Source organism: Dendroctonus ponderosae, unplaced genomic scaffold, assembly GCF_020466585.1.
Source record: "Dendroctonus ponderosae isolate FM_Combo_2020 unplaced genomic scaffold, Dpon_F_20191213v2 Dpon_F_20191213_1, whole genome shotgun sequence".
NCBI lineage: Eukaryota > Metazoa > Arthropoda > Insecta > Coleoptera > Curculionidae > Dendroctonus > Dendroctonus ponderosae.
The window spans coordinates 50,147,889-50,175,602 of NW_026017110.1; the positions used below are offsets into that span (position 1 = coordinate 50,147,889).

The 27,714-nt window shown below is 40.0% G+C and overlaps 2 protein-coding genes across 2 annotated transcripts in view; both read left to right on the plus strand.

The window, feature by feature from the left end:
• The first annotated feature begins 616 nt into the window (after window positions 1–616).
• On the plus strand, window positions 617–10,474 carry LOC109543457 (tolloid-like protein 1). The gene is made up of 18 exons (XM_019913188.2): window positions 617–754; window positions 3,326–3,732; window positions 4,429–4,526; window positions 6,410–6,663; window positions 6,712–7,017; window positions 7,082–7,260; window positions 7,344–7,574; window positions 7,649–7,836; window positions 7,890–8,043; window positions 8,104–8,331; window positions 8,381–8,620; window positions 8,677–8,830; window positions 8,889–9,085; window positions 9,148–9,353; window positions 9,400–9,611; window positions 9,664–9,798; window positions 9,852–10,017; window positions 10,071–10,474. Exons 2-18 carry the CDS (start codon window positions 3,561–3,563, stop codon window positions 10,203–10,205), a joined length of 3,255 nt encoding a protein of 1,084 aa, XP_019768747.1. The 5' UTR covers window positions 617–754; window positions 3,326–3,560; the 3' UTR covers window positions 10,206–10,474.
• Window positions 10,475–16,268: 5,794 nt separating this feature from the next.
• The window catches only part of LOC109543455 (tachykinin-like peptides receptor 99D), a 55,547-nt gene continuing 44,101 nt past the window's right edge, over window positions 16,269–27,714 (plus strand). The window contains exon 1 of the mRNA XM_019913185.2: window positions 16,269–16,497. The gene's annotated coding sequence lies outside the window, so the exon portion shown is untranslated. The remainder of the gene's footprint in view (window positions 16,498–27,714) is intronic.

A 27,714-nucleotide genomic window follows, 5' to 3' on the forward strand; every position in this document is an offset into this window, starting at 1 on the left:
AAATAGCACTTTTACTTCAACCGGGTGAGTTTCTATTCAAAAAGTGACTAACTGAATAATTTCCTTGTATACAGTAGGCTGTAGTTGAGACACCCAGTCGCCCTTGATAATAAAAATTCCTTTAAATCGTTCAACTTTTTTCCTGTGAATCAACTGTGGGCACTGGGGAACAGTATATACAGGGTGGTGGCTTCTGATGAGTTGCGCCGCCCTTTTTTATGGCAATTCTTGGAAAACTCCTCATCGAGTTGAGCCTCAAATATGAATATTTTTGGTAAAAAACTCACATTTGCCTCCGTCTATGGCTAGTAGGAGCACATATGGGCCTAGCTGAAGCCAATTACATGGATAGGGGTGTTAATTAGCGATTTGCTGCTGTTTAGAATGATGCGGTCGGGCGCTACCTGCTACCATGCAGTGGCGGCGCAGCCCTGGCCCCTCTATGGCTTGGCTTAGAGCGCAAATGAACGCTCCTGCCGTTTTCCTGCAGCGGCTGGACATAAATATCGGCTGAAATTCGGAGATGTCCGCCCCTGGTGATGCTGTGTTATGGCCATTGTGTGTATCTCTTGGATGCGTGCCCGTTGATATCAGTCATAAAATCTGTGCTCTGTAGGAGGCAGCGCGATAGAACAGCGGCGAAACCCGGTTTTCACGCGACCCCGAACTTTCAGCAGCCCGTTTTGGTGCTCATTTTTCGGCAATTTTCGCTCTCAGTTTTTCCCCCAAGTGTAGGTGACCGGAAGGGTGGCAGGTAGGCAACTGCGCTGGTGTTCCAGTTAATTGCACAAACTGCAGCAATCGACAGGAAAAGAGAATATCGACATTACTCGCGTTTTTTTATTGGGAGATCAGTCGCGGTTCTTTCACAGGTTTACTTTCAAAAGTACAAATGGTTTCTTTGGAAAATTCGCTCACGCAGATTTTTGGCGCTTTAATTTAAGGAAACCTCGGGTCTTTCCCTTATCCTGTACCCCCAGTGGATATTTATTAACTGATTCATGTACCTACCATAAACTTTTCAGTGAGGCACCCTGTATGATAGGACAGGGGGATGGCTGATGATCTTTGAGGCCTCAAACTTAAAATATTTTCATAATCATCGATGTTATAAAGGAAATATTGGTTTTTTTTGAGGCCCTACAGCAGGGTTTTCCAAACTGTTTTGATAATCGAACATTTCGCAAACCAAGAAATTTTATCGAAACACTTAATTTATTTTCAAGTTGATTTCTATTGAACTCTATTTTAACATTTTCATCGTTAGCGTCCCTGGCTTATGTATGAAGTTTGGCGGGTTTGGGACGGTGAACAGAAACTCTTTATTTTCTTGAACAAGCCTACGTTTCGACTATATCTTTAGCCTTCCTCATGCACTGAGAAGAATAAATACTGGTATGAAGTTTGGCGGGGTTGAGACGGTGAACAGAAACTCTTTATTTTCTTGAACAAGCCTACGTTTTGACTATATCTTTAGTCTTCCTCATGCACAGAGAAGACTAAATATATAGTCGAAACGTAGGCTTTTTCAAGAAAATAAAGAGTTTCTGTTCACCGTTCCAAACCCGCCAAACTTCATACCAGTATTTATTTGAACACCTTAAAACAAGAACTTTCCATGCTCCTTAGAAAACGCCTTTCGAACGAGCAACACCTTATAAAAGCAGAACGTAAAGTCAATATTTTCTATTGGTCAGCAGTATGCCCCGATTAATCACCTATTGATTGTAGTTGGTGCTCGAATCAACCAATCGCCCACAAACTGGTACATAACAAGGAAAAAGGTATGTGTGAAAAGGTATGAATCGCTTCGAATATACGCCCACTGAACCCGCAAATATACCGATAGTCCGCGGAAATTCGGGTTTTTTTTGACCAAAACATCTGCAAATGTAATCAAGTGGGAAATCTTTGAAATCAGGATAACAACAATATAATATAACAAGTACCCAAATTCGTGTTTAAAAAATTGAAGAAGCTGTCGATTGGTATCTCATAAACTATAAGTGCTATTTTATTAAATTTAAACTGGATACGTAGAGTTTCCAGAAATGGCAAAATGTAGTGTTGCAACCCTTAGTTTTCGATTTATTTGCAAGAACATTGTTCGTTCATTGCCGATTTTTCCCAAATCGAGAGTACTGTCTGGCTATATTAAGTCCAATTTAAGTAAGTGAAATCAAATTTCTGTTACGGTTTAGAAGAGAGCAATAGCGTAACAATTGGACCACCCCGTATATGCCAGAAAAGATGGAACATTCTGGCATGTTTCTACCTTCAGCGTGCTTCTATGAAGAAAAAATGGTGTAGAATTTGAGGTATTTTGTGCGAATTTATCGTTATCTTTGGCGTTTTTTGAGCTCTATATATTGTTTCCAATCGATGCAATCCTACAGTCTTCACATATGCAGGGTGTCAAAATAATTCGATATCGTCGTTTAGAAATTTTCTTCCGGCCTTATCTGCCAAGTTTTAGCGAGAATGCCCACATTTTTCCGGACACCCTGTATAAGCAAGCAATATTTCAAATCAGAATATTGAAGATTTTGCTATAATCAACGAATTCTTTTACACCCGGGAAATATTAAGAATCAAATTTCCACTTTAAGTGCCTTGACTCGCGAAAAAATCTTCGATTCTTCTTACGGCAATTTCAATTTTTCCTCACGACCGAGACCGATAAAATTGTGCGTGTATAATTCCGGCTCCTTACTGTCATATTAGAGTCAATTTATATAATACAATATGTTTGAGCAGAGGCCGGTAGGTTGGTAAGCCAATTTTGGGTCAACGATTTAAAAGAATTAACTGGAAATAATGGCTTTAAGTGCCTTTTCTGTTTGCTGATCCATTTACCAGCCCATACTCCAAAGCGGAAGTCGGTTGAAGGCGATTAAACAAACTTTGAAGGCCTTTTATCCATTCGAAAAATCCATGTGAGACTGCAGAACATGCCCTGCCTCGTTGGGACGCACACGAAAGTTTCTTGGAGTTCAAAATTTTCTAGTGTTTGAAACACGACCACTGGCTGAAACATCCGCCTAGAAAAACATTCATAGGACACTCGGAAATTCCGATTTTCACTAGATTTGGCAATGAGGATTCAAATGGAAATCTCTATGGTGCAGATTGGTTCGCCCAAAACGGCTTGTTGTCAACCGCCAAGTCGGTTCCCATGGAAACGCGGGCGAGGGCCTGCAGCCATTGGGCCGGACCGCTTGTCATTTTAAACTCACGTGGTGCAAAATGGTCATTGACCGTCCGCACCATTTTTTGCCGAATAAATTCCACTTTTTTGGACTTTAAGTGTAATTTCCATTTTTAGACGATACTGCAACCGTTTTTCTTCGGGAACACGAAGCAAACAACGCAAAATGATAAATAACGCTATCAGTTTATAAACAAATTGGCCATCAATGAAAAATAAAGCTTGGCTTATCAGCCAGCAACAGGCAGTCCAGTCGATCTTCGTGTGGGGAACACTGTCTTCCCGCATCATGTAAACACTATTCTCCATCGGCCACTTTCTCATTGAAAAGTGTTGAGTTAACTGTGTTGAAATGGGAGCTTACGTGGCGACTATTAGTGTGCTGGCCAGTGTTTTAATCGTAACAACGTTGCAGCACGCCGACTTGAACACTAGCCATAGCAAATATAGTGTGGACCAGCTGTTGAACAGTGTGTTTCCGACAAAAGTGTCCAGCGACATCGATCTCGACCCATGCAAAGCGGGTGAGTATGAAAAACGCCAATATTCATGTATTAATTCGCGCCATAATGTTGCGATTTGGGTCACAGTTCAAAGTGAATACGCATCGTTATTTTTCGATGCAAGCAAGCGTCTAATTAATGCAACATTAATTGAATCGAGATGCTTCATCGGGACAATAACCCTGAGAAAACTGGCGTTGATGCGCCACTGACCGATCTACAATGGCTCTTAGTATGCAGCCATTGGCGCAGCTAGAAAAAAATCCTCAGGTTTCAATCAAAAGCCGAATATCCTGATGCTAATTAAGGAGGCAATGGAAATTTGCGCCCTTTCTTGGCTGTGCCCCTTTGTCGAGTTGAGGGCTTAGGGCTGCACCATTAAACTTCTGGAATTAGCCCTAATCTTTACAAATCACAAGTTGCCATGGGGGCGGCGAGTGACACCAGATTGGATTATTAATTTTAAACTACTTATCCCCCCATTAAGCCAGTGGCGGCGGCACCACCGCCCCATTGCGCTAACCAACCCCCACAATGCAACATAATGCAGCACGCATCCAGATTAATTAATCCAGATAAATGGAATTTGGAATCAAATGGAACTGACCGAAATAATTAAGAATTATTGTTTAACCGCTCGGTGCATGGAAATTTACTGTTTTGTTTACGCGCTGCATTAATTTCGGCGATTTAATGAGACTGGAAATTGCTTTCCAGGCAACTTTCAAGGGGACATTGCACTGGCTGAGGAGAACCTGACGAAGGACGGCAAACAGTCCCAACTTCAGGAGGAAGTCGAGCAGCACAAGCAAGAGGTAAAAACCACAAAACTTGCAGGGACACTAGGCCTGGGTAACACTGTGTTGAGTTGCGCTTTTGAGTTGTTGCCGCTCTTTGAGTTAAGGAGTTTTCACTCATTGGTTAATGAGTTATAACTTATGGCTGGTGACGGAATTTTAACATCTAACACAGAAACGCCGTCAACATGTTGCTTTTGCGCGTACGATTGCTTCAAACTATTTGATCCAAAACGGGAAAATGCGGAGATTTTGAAGAAACTTTAAAACATTTCAGAGCGATGAGGAAGGCGAGTTTTCCAAATATTAATTACATATACGCTTTCGCTTTTTCTGGTCGTTTTTTTGAGAAAGCATAAATTTCGTCGAAAAAACAAGATAACTGTTTCGATTTGGTCCCAGATTCAAAGGTAAAACGGGTATTCGAAAACGACGATAAAGAAGAACAAAAACGACTTTTCTTGTAAAATCCATCCTTTAACTTTTTTGCATACAAGACTCAGTTTGCCAGTATTTTACAGTAAACCGTTAAGAAAAAACGCGTTGTTCTGTTTAGAGAGAGTTTTGTTTAGAAATATTCACCTAAAAGTGAAGAAACCGGAATTTAAATAAACCAAATTATTCACAGCGACCAAAGTGACGAGTTTTCCGAATAATTGATAATAAACTTTCACTTGTTCTCTTCGGGGAAATATTTTTGGGAAAAAATCCGTAAAAAAATATTAGTGTTTTGCCCAAAATTCGAAGCTGCAAAAGGTCCCAGAAAAAAATTACAAAGCTGTTCAGGAGCCGAGTGTTTCAATAAAATGTAAGTATTTTATAATTTTCCTAGAAAATACCTGAATACTGTCAGTATTTTAAGAAAAACTAAAAATAATACGTTCTTTTGCGTGGAATGAATTGCTTAATAGAAACTTTGCTAAAACTGGGAAAGACCTGAAATTTAAAAATCTTCAGAGCAATGAGGGCGGCGAATTTTCCTAATTATTTTTTGTAAACTTTTGCTCTGGTCGTTTTTTCAAGATTATCTTAATTACTTTCGGTGAATAACTGAATAAAATTATTTGGTTTTTGTGCCAAATTCGCGCAAAGGGTTTTCTAAAGTTCCCTACAAACTGATGAATGAAAACTTATATTTTTTGCGTTTGTGAATTAAAACTAACAGTTTTGTGATCGGGTTTTGCGAAAACCTTAATAGATTTCGGTAAAAAACGGGATAAATTTATTTTCGATTTTGTTCCGAATTCGACTCCGAAAAAGTTTCGTAAAATTCCTACAAAGTTATAAATAATCTTGTAATTTTTCGCTTTTTTGTAACTCTTCAAAATAGAGCTTTTTTGAGTGGAACGCAAAGCAAAAAAAATCAGTCAAAACTAAAAAATCAATTTTTTTTAACAAAATGACGAATGACGAATTTTCCAAATAATTTATTATTATATAACTTTCGCTTATTCAGTTACCTTAAAAATGTCAGTATACAATACCTTAAAATACTTTTATATTATTTATTAATAAATAATAAATATTTTATTATCAACTTACGCTTATCCAGTTACCTTAAAAATGTCAGTATTCAATACCTTAAAATTGACAGCATTGACAGTATTTTTATGTGAATCTTTAGAAAATTGAGCATTTAGAAAAAAGAGTAACTTCGCCAAAACTGGAAAATTCTGAAATTTTGAAGAAATGTTACTAATATTATCGATAAATGACCCTTAAAATAAATCTCAAAACCAGTAAAAAAGTCATCAACCTTTTCCCAGCAACGGAACTGAGTTAATGCGTCGGTGCGTTGGGTTGGCGCACAAACCATTTGCGTAGCACTGCGCCAACTACTAAAAATTCATTGGGTTACCCAGGCTTAAGAGAAACCTTTGCTAGAGCTTCGAGTTGTTCAGGTACTGGAGGGGCTGCAAATTGAGGAAGAAGGCCTGACAGACTTATTTCGCAAAAAGCTCAAGCACCCCAATGACCGGCTCTCGTCTAGAAACGACAACGATCCTACGGAGTATGTTGCGATATTGGAGACAGTGCGTAAAAGCGGGCAGGTCTTGAAAAGTGCCCCTGTTAAGTCAGTGAAAAACGACAATGAGGCGCATCGGCGCAAGAAGCGGCATCAGCGTCGACGCTCCAAAAGGAGGAAAAAGTCCAGGTAACTGGAAAAAACTCATGTTTTGCGGGTCTCAACGCCAACTTGCAGGATGGTGGAGGATTTGTTTCAAGAGACGCCAGCGCACCAGTTTGAGCCCCATTTCGATCTGAAGAGAAAACGAACGGATGAAGGGCGGCCCTTAAACAGAGTGTCGAGGGCGGCGACCGCCCGCAAAGAGCGTGTGTGGGACTATGGCGTGATCCCATATGAAATTGACGGGAATTTCAGCGGAATGCACAAGGCGCTCTTCAAACAGGCGATGAAGCATTGGGAGAACTTCACCTGTGTGAAGTTCGTCGAGCGCAACCGGGATGAGCACCAGAACTACATCATCTTCACTGAACGGCCCTGTGGGTAAGTTGGAGACGTTTCCCCACAGGGACTGGCTGCACATCCGGACATTCCCCATGGGTTTTAGGTGCTGTTCTTTCGTGGGGAAGCGTGGAAATGGAGGCCAGGCGATCAGCATTGGGAAAAATTGCGACAAATTCGGCATAGTGGTGCACGAGTTGGGACATGTGGTGGGTTTCTGGCACGAGCACACTCGCCCAGACCGCGACAACCACGTGAACATCCTTCGGGAGAGTATCATGAGCGGTAAGCTTCCGTGTGTCCCAATATGAGCCCCATTCGTTCCTCTGGGAGATTCAGATGGGAACCCTTTCCGGTGCTTGTTCCAGGGCAAGAGTACAACTTTAATAAGCTGAACGATGAGGAGGTGAACTCGCTGGGACTCACCTACGACTACGACTCCATAATGCATTATGCCAGGAATACCTTTTCCAAAGGAACTTATCTGGATACGATCCAGCCGGTTGACATGCCTGGCCGCAAGCGGCCGGAAATTGGGCAGAGAGTGCGGCTGAGTGAGGGCGATATTGCCCAGACTAATCTCCTTTATAAATGTCCCAGTAAGTCCAAGCAGCTAAGACTCTGTGTGAAGATGGGACAGAGGTACAGTTCTAAATCGGGGCAACTTTTCCAGAGTGCGGAAGGACCTTCCAGCAAAACGCCGCCACTTTTTCTCCTCCTCTGTATCATAGCGACAAAGTTCCAGAGCAAGGAGTGCGCTGCGAGTGGAGAATCACCTCCACCCATGGGGAGAAGATCGTCCTCAATATCACTGGCCTGGATATCGGGAAATCTCCCGACTGCAAGGAGGACTATGTGGAGGTAATTCTGCCCAACACGTTCGGTGGTCTCCTGAATTTTGAAAATTTTGTCAGGTTCGAGATGGGTACTGGCACAAATCGACCGTTCTGGGAGTTTTCTGCGGCACTGGCCAGGTGCCCTCCATCACATCCACTGGAAGCCGCATGTTGGTCACTTATGTGGCGAAGCGGCCCAAAGGCCACCGCGGTTTCACTGCCAGTTATGAAGGTACCGCAAACGCCATTCAGTGGACAGACAAGCAAACTGTACTCTTTCTCCTCATTGCAGCCATATGTGGAGGCGACCTCTACATCGACTGGGAGGGCCATTTGGAGTCTCCCAACTATCCGGAGGAGTATCAGCCGAGCAAGGAGTGCATTTGGAGAATAACCGTGCCCGAGAACTATCAGGTGGCGCTCAAGTTCCAGAGCTTCGATGTGGAGAATCACGATAATTGCGTGTACGACTATGTGGAGATTCGCAATGGGATCACCCTGGACTCCCCCATTATCAAAGGTGTGTTTCAAATCAAATTTTGCTTCATTCCGCAACTCTGCTTCTTCAGTACATTGCGGCAACAAAGTGCCCAGCGACGTGATCTCCACCTCCAATCACATGTTGGTAAAGTTTGTCTCCGACGGTTCGATGCAAAGAGTTGGATTCGCAGCCACCATCATGAAGGAATACGACGAATGCTCCAAGGTGGACCATGGATGCGCTCAGCAATGTATCAACACACTGGGCAGCTACGTGTGCGCCTGCCGAATCGGCTACGAGCTCCACTCGGATGGAAAGAACTGCGAAGGTACTTTTCCGGCCAAACCAACCAGGTGCTGTTAGTTTAGCCCCAATGCCTTCCAGACGCCTGTGGAGGAGTGTTTGAACTGCCCAATGGAACCATCACATCGCCCTCCTTCCCAGACCTCTACCCTCTGGGCAAGAACTGCGTGTGGGAGATCGTGACCCAGCCCATGTACAGAATCACCCTCAACTTTACTCATTTTGACTTGGAAGGGTTGGTCTCCGGCAGGAGCGTGGCCTCTGGTCGTGCCTACTGATGAAGGTTTTTGCAGGAAACAGCAGAAGGAGTGCGACTACGACAAGGTGGACGTTTTCAGCAAGCTGAAGGAGGGCCGGATGAGGCGGCATGGTTCCTACTGCGGCTCCAAATCGCCTGGGATGATCACTTCCGAAGGCAACAGTATGCGCGTAGTGTTCTACTCCGATACTAGTGTACAAAAAACTGGGTTTGCTGCAGTGTTTTACTCGGGTGAGTCAAGCGGAAGTTTCCACACTCTTCTTTGCCTTTTCTTAAGACATGTTGGGTTCCAGATCTAGATGAATGTGCCACTGACGAAGGAAACTGCCAACACGAGTGCGTAAACACGTTGGGTTCCTACATATGCACCTGCCACAACGGCTACACTTTACACGAGAATGGGCGCGACTGCATAGAAGGGGGCTGCAAGTACGAAATCTCCAGCCCCAGTGGCACGCTGACCAGCCCCAACTATCCCGACTACTATCCAGGAAAAAAGGTGTGTCCTCCAGGAAAAGCGGCTTGGTTTAATTGGAGTGTTCCAGGATTGCGTCTGGCACTTCAGTACCACGCCCGGCCATAGAGTGCGCATTGTTTTCCGCTACTTTGAGCTGGAGCCTCACCAGGAGTGCGCCTACGATCACGTGGACTTCTACGACGGTTCCTCCCCAGAAGCGCTCTCATTGGGGAGGTTTTGCGGCTCCAAGCTGCCCCATTTGATCGTCTCCAGCGGCAATCAGCTCTACATGACCTTCCGGTAAGTCTGCACTGTGGAGGCATAGTCCAGGTGCCATTTGCGGGTTTTTCAGATCGGATGCCAGTATCCAGAGAACAGGCTTTTCAGCCACTCACTCTACAGTGTGCGGCGGGCTCGTCCAGGCCAGTTTGGAGAAGAAACACATCTACTCCCATGCAAAGTTTGGAAGCGCCAACTACGACAACAGGTATTAAGTCCTTTCTGTACCTTCACACTCTAGTCACTCTACGGGGAATTTAGGGCGGACTGTGATTGGACGATTGAGGCCCCCATTGGCTACAACACCCACTTGTCCTTCTTAACCTTCGATGTGGAGGAGGAGTCGGATTGCATGTACGATTATGTGGAGGTGTTCAGTGGCTTGGAGGCCGCAGGCCCCAGCTATGGAAAGTTTTGCGGTTCTAAGGTAAGCCCTAAAAGATTGTGAAGTTGTTCAGGAGTGAGTTGATTTGGCTTCAGAAACCTTTCGACATCATTTCCACCAATGAGGCCTTGCTGGTGCGCTTTCGATCCGACGGCACTTTGGGCAGCAAAGGCTTCAGCCTTGTTTATGAGGCTGTACCTACTTACAGTGAGGAGGACAGTGACATTTAAGGCTGGGACTTAGAAGCCAAAAGGTTGTCTTCCTTTTTAGAGTTAGAGTTTGGTCGCAATGTCCCTTTAAAACAAACGACTGTTTCTCAATTCTCATTTGCATGAACTCGAATGGATTCCCCGCTCAATTTAGGACCAGATCCATATCAGGGCGCTTAAAAGGGCTTTAAATAGATGGCGCCTGGATGTAGCAGTAAAATCCTGCTCAGAGGGACTTTGACTTAAAATTGTGTGTGTTTGCTGTTAAATTAATAAACTTAGTACTTAAACCGTGCTGAATCCGCAATAGTTAAGTGAATGTTTAGGTGTCGAAGTCGCAGCTTTAAAGCCTTGTATTGTATGTATAGACTACACTGTGTGTTTTAGGACAGGACTAGCCAAAATAGACTATACTTGGAGGGTGGTCCAAATTTACACGCAAATATTTTCAAGGTTTTTTTTGAAACTGATGTATTTTACCAGTTGATTCAGACAGATAAATTGGGTGTGCCGGTGGCGCGGATTTTCACAGCTCACCTTTACACCAATGAAAAAAATTAGAATCTGCAAGAAGTTTTTGAAAATTTGGCACTTTCCACCCAAAAAAGCTGTCTTAAGTAAACGCTCTAAAGTAGGTCGTTAGGCCTGGGTGGCTCAATGAGTTTTTAGGGGTTGGCGCAGTGCTGCACATATGGCTTGGTGCGTCAACCGCTCCGGCGCAGTAACTCAGTTCTGTTGCTGGAAAAATGTTGATGACTTTTGTATTTGTTTTTAGATTATATTTAACGGCAATTTTACATAACTTTTTCGGAGTCGTTTTTCGGAACGAATTCGGGACAAAAACGAAAATTAAATTATCCCCTTTTTTCCCGAAAATCATTAAGATTTTCTCAAAAACCGATCACAAAACTAAAAGTTTTTAAGCAAAAACGCAAACAAACATTATTTTCTGATGATTCCCTACTTTTATGACAATAATTGGGTCTGTGCAGCCAAAAATGACAAAATTAATTTTGTTAGAAAATTTGCCTCATTCATCGGTATGCAGGAAACTTTAAATATAAAATAAAATAATTTTATTCAGTTTTTTACCGAAAGTAATAAAAATTATCTTGAAAAACGACCAAAGAGCAAAAGTTTGCCAAAAAATTACTTCGAGAATCATCTTCGAAAGAAAATTCGCTGCGCTCATCGCTCTGAAGATTTTTCAAGTTTCTTAAAAAATTCAGGGCTTTCTAGTTTCAGCAAAGTTTCTATTAAGCAATTATTTCTACAAAAAAAAACGTATTAATTTTAGTTCTATTTAACCCTTTTCAGTTTCGAATTTGGCAGAAAAACCAAATAATTTTATTCAGTTTTTTACCGAAAGTAATTAAAATTATCTTGAAAAACGACCAAAGAGCAAAAGTTTGCCAAAAAATTACTTCGAGAATCATCTTCGAAAGAAAATTCGCTGCGCTCAACGCTCTGAAGATTTTTCAAGTTTCTTAAAAAATTCACGGTTTTCTAGTTTCAGCAAAGTTTCTATTAAGCAATTATTTCTACAAAAAAAAACGTATTATTTTTAGTTCTACTTAAAATACTGACAATCTTTAGGTATTTTCTGTGAAAATTATAAAATACATTTTATTGGAACATTCGGCTCCTGAACAGCTTTGCACATTTTTTCTGGAACCTTTTGCAGCTTCGAATTTTGGACAAAATCCCAATAATTTTTTATGAATTTTTTCCCAAAAATATTTCCCCGAACAGAACAAGTGAAAGTTTATAATCAGTTATTCGGAAAACTGGTCACTTTTGTGGCTGTGAATAATTTGGTTTATTTAAATTCCGGTTTCTTTACTTTTGGGTCAATATTTCTAAAGAAAACTTTCTCTTAACAGAACAACGCGTTTTTTCCTAACGTTTTACTGTAAAACACTGGCAAACTGAGCGTCTTTTATGCAAAAAAGTTAAAAGATGGATTTTAGAAGAAAAGTAATCGTCTTTACAGTTTGGTCTTCTTTATCGCCTTTTTTGAATACCCGTTTTACCTTTGAATATGGGACGAATCGAAACAAAGTTATCTTGTTTTTTTTCGACAAAATTTCGGTTTTCTCGAAAAACGACCAAAGAAAGCAAAAGCGTATAATCAATATTTGGAAAACTCGTCATCCTCATCGCTCCGAATTTTTTAAAAGTTTCTTCAAAATTTCCAGAACTTTCCCGTTTTGCACCAAATAGTTTCAAGCCATCGCATGCGCAAAAGCAATATGTTGATGGTTTTTTTTTGTTAGATGCTAAAATTCCGCCACCGACCATGAGTTATCACTCATTAACCAATGAGTTAAAACTCATTAACTCAGAGAGCGTCAATAACTCAAAAGCGCAACTCAACGCAGTGTTACGCAGGCCTATCTGTTGTTATTGAGAAAAATGCGGGTTTTTGATGAAAAAGTAGCTTTTTGTCTTTAATTTCGTGCTTATTTAAAGTAGAAGGTTGAATTTTGCATGGATTTTTCCAAATACTTAGAGCTCAGTGAGCGTTAAGTCGCATTTGTCCATATATAAGTGGGATTCATTTTGGAACCAAGTGGGCTCTTTTCGTGCCTAAGTTCAACACGACTGGAAAAAATCACAATCCTAAGCCAAAATTGGAAAAACCTCTGTTTAGTACACACAAAAGTTGTCTTGATAAAGCGCTCTAAAATCAGCAGTTTTACAAAAAACTTACAGTTAAAAAAACTATTTCGCTACTAGATCACAAAAGGATTTTTTTCTTCAAAACGTCTGGCGCCAGAGCTTCTCATTAAGAGCGCTTTCTATGAAAAAACCCGTCGCCTTTCATGTGGTGTTTTTAAGGGGCCACTTTGTTCAGCTAAAGCTCCCCAAAGGTCCCCATCAACCTCCAAAGCTACGCCACTGCCTCATGAAAAAATTAGCTCATTGCTCACTGAACACCCAAAAGGGGCGGTGAAATGTTTGAGAAATTTCAGCTGTCTGTCTTGAAAAGTTCCGAAACTAAAGCAAAAAAACCACAGTTCTTTCAATGCGCTCAGTTCAACTGTTAAAATTTGGCCACCCTGTACAGGCCTGAGTAAGGAATTGTTATTTGTATATACCCCCGACGTGTTGCCTAGCCACTAAGATAAATGTTCGAAAACAAAATTGTTTTTCTACAACTTTTCCCGATGAAAATTTCCACAGGGTCAGCGCAGAAACGCAAGATGACAATGGAGAGCCCACAGACATGCAATAAAACGCCCCGTAACTGGGTGGGGCCGATTAAACCGCCGCTACTGTGCGTTAAATTAAAACTCATATTCCGCCAGCACTTATAATTTCAACTGATGAATGGAGGGCGATTAGGGAAGCCTCAAAATGCCCCTTTTCCGACCGCAGGTTTCGGCGACAACCATTAGTTGCGCTCTGTGCATCAGGCGATTTAATCAACAACAAAAAATGGGCATTAGAAAATGTCCAAGCTGGTAAACGTTGCCTTTGACTAATTTGGTGGGTTGAACCCTTGGGGAAACTTAAATAGGCCAAAAATCGAACCACCTCCTGGTTGGGGATTTATCCGGACCGAAATTGGCTCTGGCCGCTTGGCTCCGTTTAATTATCTTTTTGTTTTGGGGGCTTCGAAGGGTTGACGCGTATAAATATTACCCTTTAACATTAAACAGTCCTAATTAAGCACTTTTCTTGCATCATTCATCCTGTTTAAAGGTTAATTTTCGGCCTGCCTTGGACAAGTACCGCGTTCGCTCTCGACTTGTTTACCAGTTTCGAATGCTGCAAATGCGAATTAAAACCTCATTTTTCTCGATGGAATTTTAAATCACGAAACGGAGCATTACTAGCCAGTAAAGTGAAGTACAACGAATTTAATGCATATTTAATTGGCACTAAAAGGCGTCTTGTTTATGCTGGATGAGGCGAAGATGAGAAAATCCGGAAAACACCCTTAATCGACTGCAATGGCCATTATTCTGCGACTGTCTCTCCCATTTAGCAAACGATTATGAAATCGTGAAACGGTTTACTAATTCCTCGAAGAATATCCACCGAATGGAACTTGAGTCTATTGTGTTAGTAGCTGATTTTGCAATATTTTGTCGGACTTTCAATCAAGTAACTCTTTGATCTGATTATTCTGAAAATCGCTTAAAAAATAACAACATTTTAAACGGCAATCTGTTTCAGCTTATATCCAGGAAAATGTTGAAAATAGGTGCATAAGAAGCATTCCCATATGTCATCTAGTCCCCATGGTTTAAAAAATTCCCAACTTCCGAAAGAATTGAGCCTGACTAGTGAATTCGTCAACATTTTCAATTATATCTCGGACATGGTTGGATTTATCTCAATAGTCATAAGAAGCTTTTCGATAGAGAAGTTCAAGCGCCATTTTTCCTCATTAAGCTGTATGCCAAATTCCTAACCTTTAAAAGGTTAGCAGGAAAATCATGAAATGTTAAGGGACTGAGAAAATTCAAGAGCTTCTAGCTCGCAAACCGTAGGAAACATGCCAATAATCACAATTACTTTATCGATAGAGCTTTTTGTAAACTATCCTTGTTCTAATAAAGCTTTTTGAAAAATTTCCAACGTTTGAAAAGTTGTAAGGAAAAACATGAAATTTTAAGAGGCTGTCCAAGTTCAAAAGCTTTCATCTCGCAAATGGTAGAAAAATATTTAATGATCATCAGTACCTTTCCGATAGAGCGTCTCAAAAGCAATATCTTTCATAATTAAGTTTTAAGCAAAATTTCGAACCATTAAAAAGTTAGAAGGAAAATCATGACATTTTGAGAGACTGACAAAGTTCAAGAGCTTCTAGCTCGCAAACCGTAGAGAATATGTCAATAATCACAAGGACTTTTTCGATAGAGCTTCTAGTAAAATATATTTTTTCTGATAAAGCTTTTTGTAAAATTCCCAACGTTTGAAAAGTCGTAAGACAAAACATGAAATTTTAAGAGGCTGTCCAAGTTCAAGAGCTTCCATCTCGCAAATCGTAGAAAATATGTAAATAAACACAAGAACTTTTTCGATAGAGCTTCGTGTAAACTATCTTTTTTATAATGCAGCTTTTTCCGAAATTCCCAACGGTTGAAAAGTTGTAAGACAAAACATGAAATTTTAAGAGGCTGTCCAAGTTCAAGAGCTTCCATCTTGCAAACCATAGAAACATGTTAAATCATCATTAGGAGCTTTCCGATAGAGCTTCTCAAGAGTAATACTCTTCGTTATTATGTTTTATGCAAAATTTCCAACCTTACGAAAAATGAACTTTTAAGTGACTGACAAAGTTCAAGAGCTTCTAGCTCGCAAACACTAGAAAATATGTAAATAAATACAAGGACTTTTTCGATAGAGCTTCGTGTAACCTATCTCTTTTAGTAAAGCTTTTTGCAAAATTACCAACGGTTGAAAAGTTGTAAGGAAAAACATGAAATTATAAGAGGCTGTCCCAGTTCAAAAGCTTCCATCTCGCAAACTGTAGAAAAATGTTAAATCATCATTAGCAAAATTGCTAACCTATAAAATGTTAGAAGAAAAAACATGGAATTTAAAAAAAACTGTCGAAGTGCAAGATCCTATATTTTGGCAAAAAATTGAAAAAATTATGAGAATCTGCAATAGAGCCCCAGAGCACTGTTTCCGTCTTACTAGGTTTTATGAGCAAATTCAAACATTCTAACCTCCAAAGAGATGGAGGCAAAATTGTTAAAAATCGCGCCATTCAAAAAATTGATTTTACAGAGCGTTTCATGCGGGATGGTTTGATTGATGGAAAAGTTTAGAGCGCGTTACCCTTGGCAGCGTGTTGCCAAGTTTTGGATTTATCCTTAAAGAATGTACATTGTGGAAATAAAAAAGTGAAAAAACTGTCCAAAACTGTCCAAAAGGCAACTATTGGTTACCAAAGTCCCCAGTTTTTTCTGGTGACTACACTGAACCAAATCCAGGCTTCCTAGCAATCAAGAGCTGAAAATCGAATTTTCTGGCCTGCGTGATATTAGCAAATATTTTAGTAAAATTGAAAAATAAAAACGCTAATGTCTCATGTATTTAAAGTCGGAAAAATGATTTTGCAAGCGTACTTGCGTGCATCGTTGTGCGACGGCGATAGGAAATGTTGCCGCCGTCTGAAGCCGCCAGTATATCGCGCATCTTTCAACATACAAAAACGCTTTTACCGAACGAAAGCCGTCGGTTTTTACGCGAGTTTCACAACTTTTGCGCTCTTTTCCGCAATTTTTCCAAAAGTGAATGGATTAGTGGTGTTTTAGAACTTTGCCGTTTTTAGTGGCTTGAATCCTTACAGGTGAGTTTTCGCTGACTTTAACGTTCAACAGTTGCACGCAAAAAGTGTTTTCAATCGGTTCACTCCCCATTTAATTATTGAGTTTCTATCAATTTTTCACAGTTTCAAATTACACCATCAAGTGCAGGTAAAATGGGAGCAAATTTTGCATATTTTCCATCAAGGCTGTTTTTCCAGAAATTTAATCAAACACTTTCTGGATGGATTTTTGTCGCGGACGTGCCAGTCTTACAAATCACTTTGATCATTATGAACTGGCTAACTGGGCGACGCTCTACTGAAGAATCCATGGGCTTTTATCAGGCCGTTCGTGCCAAGGTTTTCTAATTGCCGCTCAAATTCTACACTATTTCTGCTGCATTTGAATAAATTTCTCAATCGTGTCTAGAACCTGGCAAAATGCCCCCTTATAACGCTTCAAATGAGCTTTTGAAGAATACATAAAGAAAATACACAAAGTAGGCCTGGGTAACACTGTATTGAGTTGCGCTTTTGAGTTGTTGCCGCTCTCTGAGTTAATGAGTTTTAACTCACTGGTAACTGAGTTATAAATCATGGCCGGTACCTGAATTTTAGCATCTAACAAGAAAAAACCATCAACATATTGGTTTTGCGCATCGATTGCTTGACACTATTTGGTTTATAACGGGAAAATCCGGAGGTTTTGAAGAATCTTTAAAAAAATTCAGAGCCATGAGGATGACGAGTTTTCCAAATATTGATTATACACTTTGGTTTCTCTGGTCCTTTTTTGCGAAAAAATTAATTTTGTCGAAAGAAAGAAGATAACTTTGTTTCGATTTTGTCTCAGATTCAAAGGTAAAACGGGTATTCGAAACAGACGATAAAAAAGACCAAATTGTAAAGACGACGACTTTTCTTGTGAAATCCATCTTTCAACTTTTTTGCATAAAAGACTCAGTTTGCCAGTATTTTACAGTAGTAACTTTGCTAAAACTGGAAAATTCTGAAAATTTACAGAAATATTAAAACTATTATTGGTAAATGGCCTTTAAAATAAATATAAAAACAAGTAAAAAGTTATCAACATTTCCCCAGCAACGGAACCGAGTTACTGCGCCGCACTGCGCCAACTCCTAGAAATTAATTGAGTTACCCAGGCCTAGAACAAAGGAATTTTTATGCAATCAAAAGCACCTAAATTACCCATTTTTCCATCAAACAAAGTCGCAAATAGAAAGTTTTTTTTGTACAGCCCCTGTAGCTTTATCGGTAGCAGTTGGAGGTATGGCATTGGCCGAAGCTGTCGGTTTCATTCCTTTACCAGGACTGTTTGAAACTATCTGCTAGATTTGAGCGTACAGAGAACCATTTGGAATCCGCAGGAGTAATGCTTAAAAATCGGCGAAAGAAGGAGCTTTGAGTGCAGCTAATCTGGGGCATGACACTGGTTGATGTTGCAGACATTTTATTAAACTAAATAAGTGAAATTTAGGGTCGCCCTGTATTGAATTCTCGACATGAAGAAAAACGCAACTGAAAAGTTAATGAAACGATACCCGCAAAGGATGTGCAGAAAACCTGCCTCTCATTTCCATATCTCAACTACTAACAGCAAAAAAATCATTTGAAAAGTCCAAATTTTGAGGTTCGCCGTGGAATCCAAAGAGTCAAAAAATAATTTTTCAACATCCCCCCGGAACATCGAATTTAACCCCGTTGTCTCGTGCATCGACGTCTCAAGCAATAAACGTGCCTTAACCGTCCAAAATTCCTCTTTTTCCCCATCGAAAGCCGATGTTTCCCTGTTTTTTTTTTAATGGAACGACAATTTATCATCCCCATTGGATTGAAAAGCGCCCCCATTGACACATTGCGCGCCCTCCACCCCGATAAAGATCGACTTTAAAGGTGAGAGTGTCGGTTCCAAAGTCAACTATTCGAGTTTTACCTATTTTTAGCTCGATCAAAGGCCGCAATTTGCCAAAAAAACTGTTCCAATCATCACTGTCATTTTCACATTTCGATTTTCTTTACATTTCAAAGGGCCAGTGAAAGGGCCATTTAAATGCGACGTTCTTTAGCATGCAAATGCGGCGGTCGTTCGCTCGTTTGGTTGGTGCAACTTCTTCGCATTGGTGGCTTTCGGCTTAAATCTGATCGAGTGGCTACCTGGGGAGATCCAGATACTCTTTTATTTATAAGGTGGGAAGGAAAAGCAATGTGTATGTTAAGCAGACGCTGACTGGGATCAAAGGGCCGGATTAAGATGCCAACAAAGGTGACTGTCGAAAAAATATCTGGATCGTTTATTTGGGTGCGAAAAGGGCTTTTAATTTAGCTTCAACAATAACTAAGTGGATTTTTTCCTTTGAAGCGACGAAGCAAAGCTCGTAAACGTCCAAATTGTTTTTATTGGCTCGTGTAACGCAGTTGTTTCGCTTCAAAGTGCGTGATCATTCGGCTTCTTATATCGCCCATAAAACCAACTTTTTCATCGGTTTCATTGAGGCAATATTTTTATTTTTCTTTGCCTTCGTGCTTTCTCATTCATTTCCTGTTCTATTGCAATGACTCGAGTGCATTCGACGCTTTGTTTCCCCCCATTCTCATTCCAGGAATAATTTCCAACTTTCGGTTGCGTTGCTAATTAGTTTCCATTCTAGTCAAATTCTAGTTCAAAAAAGTAACATTTAATATGGACGCGGATGTTTTCAATGCGCCAATCAATCGATGGGTTATTGAGTGCAAACCATCGAAGCCAGAGTGTTTGATAAACATTTTACCTTATGAATGTCAGAACGGTTAAATTTGATGTTTAGAAGCTGGAAATAGACCAGGTCGCATTACTTGGGCGCGGCGCAATGAAATTGGGAAGTTTCCTTTTTGGGGTTGCGGAAGTTTGGCAAAGTTTGCGTGGTTTTAGTGGCTGTGCCAGCATTCAATGCAGTGCAGTCTTCAATGGATGTGGCCGATTCGCTCAGTTTGCCTTTTGGCCTTAGAACTGAGCGTCAAATGAACATTTACGCCTCGTTCTTTGTTTTGCCTAAATAATTTGGGTGTGGCAGTTTTCCAAAATTCCTGATGATGGCCGGAATTTCAACATTTCAGCCTTAGTAGCTACGAATCTGCTGCTTCCAAGGCAAACATTTCCTGGTTTCTAGCTCATTTCGTCTTTTCTGGTTTCTCTGACACATTTTACATATTTTGTCCGTTTTTAAATTTTTTGAAAAAATCCCTGGTGATGGCCCGGATTTGAAAGTATAAGGATAGAACGGAGGAATTTTCTACGTCTAAGGCAAGTAAAAGTAGTTTTTTATCATTTGCGGTTTAAAGTTAATTTTTTTTCGAACGTTTGTCTACGTAAATGCGCTCAACTCAGTTTTGCAAATATTGCTTCCCTTTGAAATTTTTTCAAAAACCCCTGATGACGGCCGCAATTTGGAAGTTTCAGAATTAGAACAGAGGAATCTTCTGCTTCTAGGGCGAAAAACGGCAGATTTCCATCATTTGCGGTCTAGAGTTAACAAATTTTTTTCCAACGTTTATCTACTTAAATGTTCCCTACAGAGCTCGTAAAATAGCTTCATTTTGAGATTTTTTCAAAAAATCTCTAATGATGGCCCGGATTTTAAAGTATCAGGATTAGAACGGAGGAATCTGCTGCCTCTAAGACAGAAAACAGTAGTTTTTCATCATTTGCAGTTTAGAGTTAATTTTTTTTCGAACGTTTGCCTACGCAAATGCCTCCAACTCAGTTTTCCAAATATTGCCTCTTTTTGAAATTTTTTCAAAAAACCCCGGATTATGATCGCAATTTGAAAGTTTCAGAACAATAACAGAGGAATCTTCTGCTTCGAAGGAGAAATACTCCAGATTTCCATCATTGGCGGTTTAGAGTAAATTTTTTTTTTCAACTTATGACTTTTTTGTCTAGGTAAATGCGCCCAACTCGTTTTTGCAAATATTGCTTCCCTTTGAATTTTTTTCAAAAAATACCTTGAACGCAATTTGAAAGTTTGAGAATTAGAACTCATAAATCTTCGTCTCCTAAGGCGAACATCAGGCATCTTTCATGACATTTAGAGTTAGTAAATTTTTCTTTTGAACCTTTGTCTTTGTAAATGCCCCGAACTAATTTTTTCCGAGAAATTTTCCAGTCTTTCACCGAAAAAAAAATCAGCATCGTATAGAGCGCCGATAGAGCCCAGACGCCCCACAGCGTCTCCATTTCCATTGAAATTAATTAATGTTGTTTATGTTCCATTAATGTGAACTGTTTCCCTAAAGCCCCATTTCCATAACTGAACTTGCACCGATTTTCTCCTGAATAATCACTTTCCGCATGCTCAATCGTTTCACCTGATCATCGCACTTGTTCCATGAATTCCAGAGTTGATCCAGAAAAAAGTGCACAACGATTGCCGAAGACAACGTTATCGGGATCGGGATGAATCCGCACATTGATTCGCAATGACAACCTCGGATGCAAACGCTGTCTGGAATAATCCTGGATCGGGGATTTTATTTCCGGCAAATGAGTTTTGTGCCGCACCGGATTGGAGCGATACGAGTGTTCGATTTGTTTGCCTTCTATTGCACTGTCCATTTGAGTGACGCTGGCAGTAATATGAATTTTATTAAACTGTCCAACCACTTGAGAAGATCCACTCGTACCGATTGGATATCGAGCTAATCCTCACCAAATCTTCCAAAGTGTTACGAGAAGAAATGACCCCATCCAGTACCAATCGGCTGAGGTTAAGAATAAATTTGATGGATGAAAAGAAACGAAAACTTAGGCGATTTGGAAAATTTTTGAAAAAATCCCTTATGATGATTGGAACTAGAAAATGTCAGGATTAATGGCCAATAATCTGCTATTTGTAGGGCAAAAATCTCCAACTGTCTGTTTTAAGCGGATTGAAAGTAATTAATTGAGTTTTGATCCTGCGTTTTCATAAAAATTGTTCGATTTTACAGGTTTTTGCTAAGCTTCCTGAGGATTGCGATTCCCCTAAATTTGCAGGATTAGTGGCCAAAATCTGCTTTGTCTATGAAAATACGTTTTTCTGCGTAAACTTTTGCAACTCCTTTTTTAAATACTGCTCAATTTTGAATTTTTTCCGTAAATTCCCTGGGGAAGGCCAGACCATAAAATTTTTAGGATCAATGTCGCAAAATCTGCTCTATCTAAGGAACAAATCATCAACTGTCTGTTTCTAACAGTTTAAAATTAATTAATTGATTTCGACGGTCTGTCTTCGTAAACCTCTCCAACTGGTTCCGATAAAGAGGGCTCAATTTCAGGACTTTAAACTTTCAGTATTGGGAAAGAAGAATCCAGTCTTTCCAGCACAAAAATCGGAAGTTGTCCATCTCTCGCCGTTAACTTTCAAATAATTGACTTTTGAAAGTTTGCCAGTGAACGTTGCCCCAAGTCGCTCCCACCCGGATGACTCGATTTTCCAATTTCTTTCAAAACTCCCCGATGACAACCGGAAAAAAATTAAAATTGCTTGTTCCGGCGAGCAAAACTGCCTGTTCGCCTACTTGTTTTGGGGGGTTGTGATCGGACAACATTTTCCAGACGGTTTTGGATCAAAGTGCTGGCGCCAGGCTTGCAAACTTCCGAACTTTCCGAAGAACAATCAAGAAACGGTTTTTTGTTTTTTATGGGAGCGTTTAGCGTGGTTCATAAAGCCGATCCAGCTGCGCTGATAGCCAATCATGGGGTTCAAGCGATTCAATTACCTAAATGGGATTACGGAGGTAACGGAGCGCAGAACAGCGGCAGGCCGATGTTCTTTAATTTAATTCGATTATTATTTGTCAGATGTTGTGATCCCTGGTAACTTCGTTAACGGCGTGTAGAGCAAAAGTTACCGCAGATAATGCATGTCAGGATGCGGTTTTCTTCAATTAGACTTGGTCGTGGGATGAAACGGTTCCTTTAGAGGCTTTGGAACTTTCCATGCTGAGTTTGTTCACCAGTTTATTTATGATGATGTGAGTAACTCAATGAGTTTTTAGGAGTTGGCGCAGTGCTACGCAAATGGCTTGGTGCGCCAACCCAACGCACCGGAGCAAGAACTCAGTGGCGTTGCTGGGAAAATGCTGATGACTTTTTTTACTTGCTTTTAGATTTACTTTCAGGGCCATTTACCAAAAATATTTTTAACATTTTTTGTTTTACAGTTTTAGAAAATGTCGGCATTTTACAGTTTTAGCCTCAAATGCTCAATTAAGAAGATTCAGTTAAAAATATTGACAATCTTAAGGTATTTTTTGGGAAAAATAATGAAATAAATTTTTATAAATATAATAAATAACACTCGCCTCCTTCGTCGCTTTGTAAAATTTTTTAAATCCCTTTCCAGCTTCGAATTTGGGACAAAAATCAAATAACTGTCTTTCTCAAAAAAACGGAATGAATAAGTGAAAGTTTATAATAAATTATTTGGAAAACTCGTCACTTCCATTCCTCTGAAAACTGTAGTTTGTTAAAAAAAATGTGGCTTTTTAGCTTTGACTTAAGTTTTTTTGCTGTGCTTTCTACTCAAAAACGCTCTATTTTGTAGTTTTACATAAAAATACTTACGATCTGGAGGTATTTTACGCGAAAAATTATAAGATAAATCTAGAGCTTTGTAGGAATTTTACAAAACTCAACAACAATTTCGAGACAAAAACGAAAATAAATTTATCCCGTTTTCCCCCGAAAACTATTAAGGTTTTCGCAAAAATCGATAACAAAACTAAACGTTTTAAATCAAAAACTCAAAAAGATATCATTTTCCGATGATAATCTCCTATTCTGACTATAATGGGGTCTTCGCAGCCAAATTGATTTTGCTAGAAAATTCGCTTCATTCATCGGTTTGTAGGGAAGTTTAGAAAACCCTTTTCAGCTTCGAATTTGACAAAGAAACCAAATCATTTTATTCAGTTTTTTACCGAGAGCAATTAAGATTATCTTGCAAAAACGACCAGAGCAAAAGTTTACAAAAAATAATTTGGAAAATTCGCCGCCTTCATCGGCTCTGAAGATTTTTTAAGTTTCTTTAAAATTTCAGGTCATTCCAGTGTAAGCAAAGTTTTTTTAAGCAATTCTGTTTGCACAAAAACGAATTATTTTCTAGTTTTACTTAAAATACGGACAATCTTCAGGTAGTTTCTGTGAAAATTATAAAATACATTTTATTGGAACACTGTAAATTTGTTCTGGATACTTTTCAAGGCTCCAAATTTTGGACAAAACCCTAATCATTTTTTCTGGATTTTTTCCGCGGTTTCTTCACTTGTAGGTCAACATTTCTGAACAAAACTCTCTCTAAACAAAACAATAATAAACTATACTGCAATATAAAATACTGACCAACTGAAAGTATTTTATGAAAAAAAGTGAAAAGATGGATTTTACAAGAAAAGTCGTCGTCTTTATAGTTTGGTCCTCTTTATCGTCTTTTTCGAATACCCGTTTTATCTTTGAATTTGGGACAAATTTTTTTTTATTTCTTCAAAATCTCATAGTTTTAAGCAATCGTATACGCAAAACCAATATGTTGATGGCTTTTTCTTGTTAGATTCTAAAATTCCGTCAACGGCCATGAGTTATAACTCAGTAACCGAGTGAAAACTCATTAACTCAGAGAGCGGCCACAACTCAAAAGCGCAACTCAACACAGTGTTACCCAGGCTGATTACTTGTCACAGCTTAAGAAGGTTTTAATATGGCATGGTCTGCCGAAGAATACTGAAAATTTAAATTCACCGGGAGCTTCATTAAAAACTAGTTTTCGCAAACACGCGATCCGAAATCAATTAATTAATTTGAAACCGCTAGAAAGAAACAGTTGCCGATTTTTGGTCTGGAAAGGGGACATTATTTGCAACTAACTCAATTTTCCAAATTTCGGCCATCATCAGGAATTTTTTTTTTAATTTCCCAAATCCATTTTTATTGTAAATTTTTTTCACTTTCCAACCAAATTTGATGTTGCACTGAACCATTAAAACCGCTCTGGCACTGTCGTCTCCATTACCATTTGGACATACTTTTAGTCGAATCCATCGCATAAAGAGCCTCCCTGAAGAGATCGGGCCTGCAATGGAACCTTTAGCCCTAATACGTTTTTTGCCGCGTTAAATTTTGCACGCATTCTGATCCTTTCCATAAAATTTTATGGGGCTGTATTAGGGCCGGACCATTTTATTGGCTTTCACTTAATGTCTTTCGCAAGTGCTCTCGCTATCCTTTATCATCTTCGTGTAAGGTGCCTGAACTGGCTAAAGTGAATTGTTTTCGGCTCAGATGACAATTTGCTGGAAATGCTCAAAATAATGCTACCTAGAGAGCGTAGTAATATGGACAGCAAACAGCATTTCCGCTACATAAATAAGTCAGCAATACATTAAGCGCCCGATTTGTACAGAATATTTCCATTGTTCGAATATTAATGGCGCGGGTATTATGGGGATTGTGGGCAAAGCCCTACAAAACGTTACATTGACCAGTAGGGTAAATCTGTGGAAAGCAGCTGAAATGCCAGATTTGGCCTAATCGTTTGCCTGATTGCGGAACAATCGGCCTTTCTGCGGCTTTGTCGAATGTTTTTCCAATCGAACAGAGCCGGCGATGTGACAAAAAAAAACGAAAAATACAGCTCCAATCGATGTGCAGTTGAAAGTTATGCTGCGGATGCGACTTCAGAAAAACTAACATGGCAAAACGCATCCATCTGGAATACGGCGGATTGGCGCGATGTCCAAGTGAGCGTGAATTATTTTCCGCAAGACATCATTCCAGTGTGGATTTTTCCGGCGTTTGCCTGAAATTCGGCTGTTGCGGCATTAGTATTCGCGAAAACGGAACATCTTTGGTGTTTTCCATTGCTAATTTTCCCAAAATGGGTTTCTGCTTGTGGCCCCCGAAGCGAGGAAAGAGGACAATGGCCTTTGAACTACTTGAATAATCATCACATTGATCGATCTGAGTCGATTAATTCGACGCAGATGAAGATTTCGCTGTGCTAAAAAACAGTTTGTAAACGGTTTTTGAGGGGACGCAGTTTTAAACGGACAATTCTTCCTTATTATGGACTCAAAAACTTCAAATTCGTTATTGGGTGGCTTCTTACGTCGAAAACAATACAATGAGCTCAAAAAACACGGTTGTCAAATTTTGACTTTTGGTAGAAAATTTCATAAGGGGCGATTTTTTCAAAAAAATCAAGTCACTCAAAAGACCTCGAATTCTACACTATTTTCACCGGTACCAAGGGGAAAATGCAGCAAGCTGATTCAAAAACACCGCCGACTTTCCAGTTCCGAAATAATCAACATTTTCTGTCAATTTTGAGCGGCTTTTGGGCGATCGCAATCTTCAACAGACGAAATCTTCCACATTGAGGACTCAAAACCTTTGAATTTGTAGATCGGGCAACTGCTTAGGTTGGAAGCAATCCAATGAGGGAAGTAAATGGAAAATGGAATGAGATTATTAGAAAACACGACCGAGTTTCCAGAGCAGAAATGATCAGCATTTTCTTGCACGGGAATTGAAAATACGAAAGTCTGTACCAAAGAATCTTCACTTCCCAAAAATTGGTCAGTTTCCACATTTACAGTTTCAAACAGAATCTACCAGTTGAATTTAGGTCCGCGAGGCTGGAAGTTTTCCTAATGATGGCGCAAAACCGACATTGGCCTCACTGAAACCGAAAATTCTTCTCCGTCCAATGCCCGAATCCATAGAGCTCGATCGGGATCGGTTTAGGAGAATTAATGGATTCGAAAACAAAGTGACTTTTATGAAACTGTGCATCCACTTGGCAAGCAGCACTTATATTGATTGGAATTCAAGCTAATACTCAAAAAGCCCTCTAAATATAAAGAAGACAAACAACGTTATCCAGCACGTCCATCAATATTATACTTGACGTCCCTGGAAACTGATACGATTACCTCCAGGACTTTTTTCCTGTTTGTTTTGCCATTTCGGCGATTTCTTGCTGACGGCCCGCTTCTGGGCCAAATGAAATTAAGCCACGATTCAATGATGTCCAGAGCTACGTCTAAGCAATTCACTCCGGAATGGAATCTGTATAGCCCGGCTAGGAAAGGGAATTTATGTTCAACTTCCAAACAGTGCAATTTGATCGATACTTTCCCAACGGCCAAAAGCGAGCAAACCACCGGAAATGGTAATTAATGGACATTGTGCGCCATCATATTTTACCTGTCACGTTTCGGAAAGATTGCCAGAACCCTCTTCGGGAACTTTCCGTAGATAGTAAGAGGGTGGGAGTTGCTAGTTCGACCTGCGGCTAATGGGTGCGACTTTTGGAGCTTGAGGCGATGTCACGGAAAACTCCCCCAGTCGACGTTTTTCAGGTGAGTCTATTCTATTCCTATAAATGCGCCCGTACTCCACTGATGAGGCAGCCGGATAAAATTTATTAAATTTATTCATCCCCCACGACAAGAAGGCGGTAAATCATTCCGCGTGGGATTAAACGAAATGAAATAAATGGCGGTAGCCAGTGAGAGGAACTTTTTGTCGTCGACTAAAAACCCTGGAGTAATTTTTAATCCTGCAAGTTACTAGTCAATTTTCCAGATCATCCATATCCATTTACTTAAACGGTGGCCTTTCAGGAGCCAATCTTCGGACACCCGCACTGTTCGAATGTGTTTACATTGTTGGGCAAAGTCAATTTCCATATGGCTTCGGCCCAAAGAACGTTGTCAAATTCAGGGAAATAATTATTCCGCTCCAGCAAAAACTTATGGCAAATGTTATTTATTATTTTCGTGCCAGGAACAGGCCTCTGTGTTCAGATAACGCAAACGCGCCCAAGGAGGCTTTTGACGTGAAAAAAAACCAGTCGCTTTATCCGAAAACATTAATAATTGAGTCGTTTTCCCTTCCAGAAAAAATCAATCAGGCGAAACACTCTTCGCAACTCCACGATTCCGCGAAGTTTTACACGATAATTTGCAGATTTATTCATCCTAACAAGGCTTGTTAGGCTAACAAAGGGGATAAAAAGCCGTTGATGGATGTTTTGAATTTCAATGCTCTGCGCATAAAACATCCCCCCAAAGTTTTCTACTAACAACTTAACGTGCTCGTGTGGGTTTGGAAGTTGATGGAACAACAGCAGCCGTTCCTCTATGCAGCCGATTGATTGATCGATGTTGGAAATTGAGCAAATTCGTGACAATTACGAACTTTTTTCCATTGCCATAGAC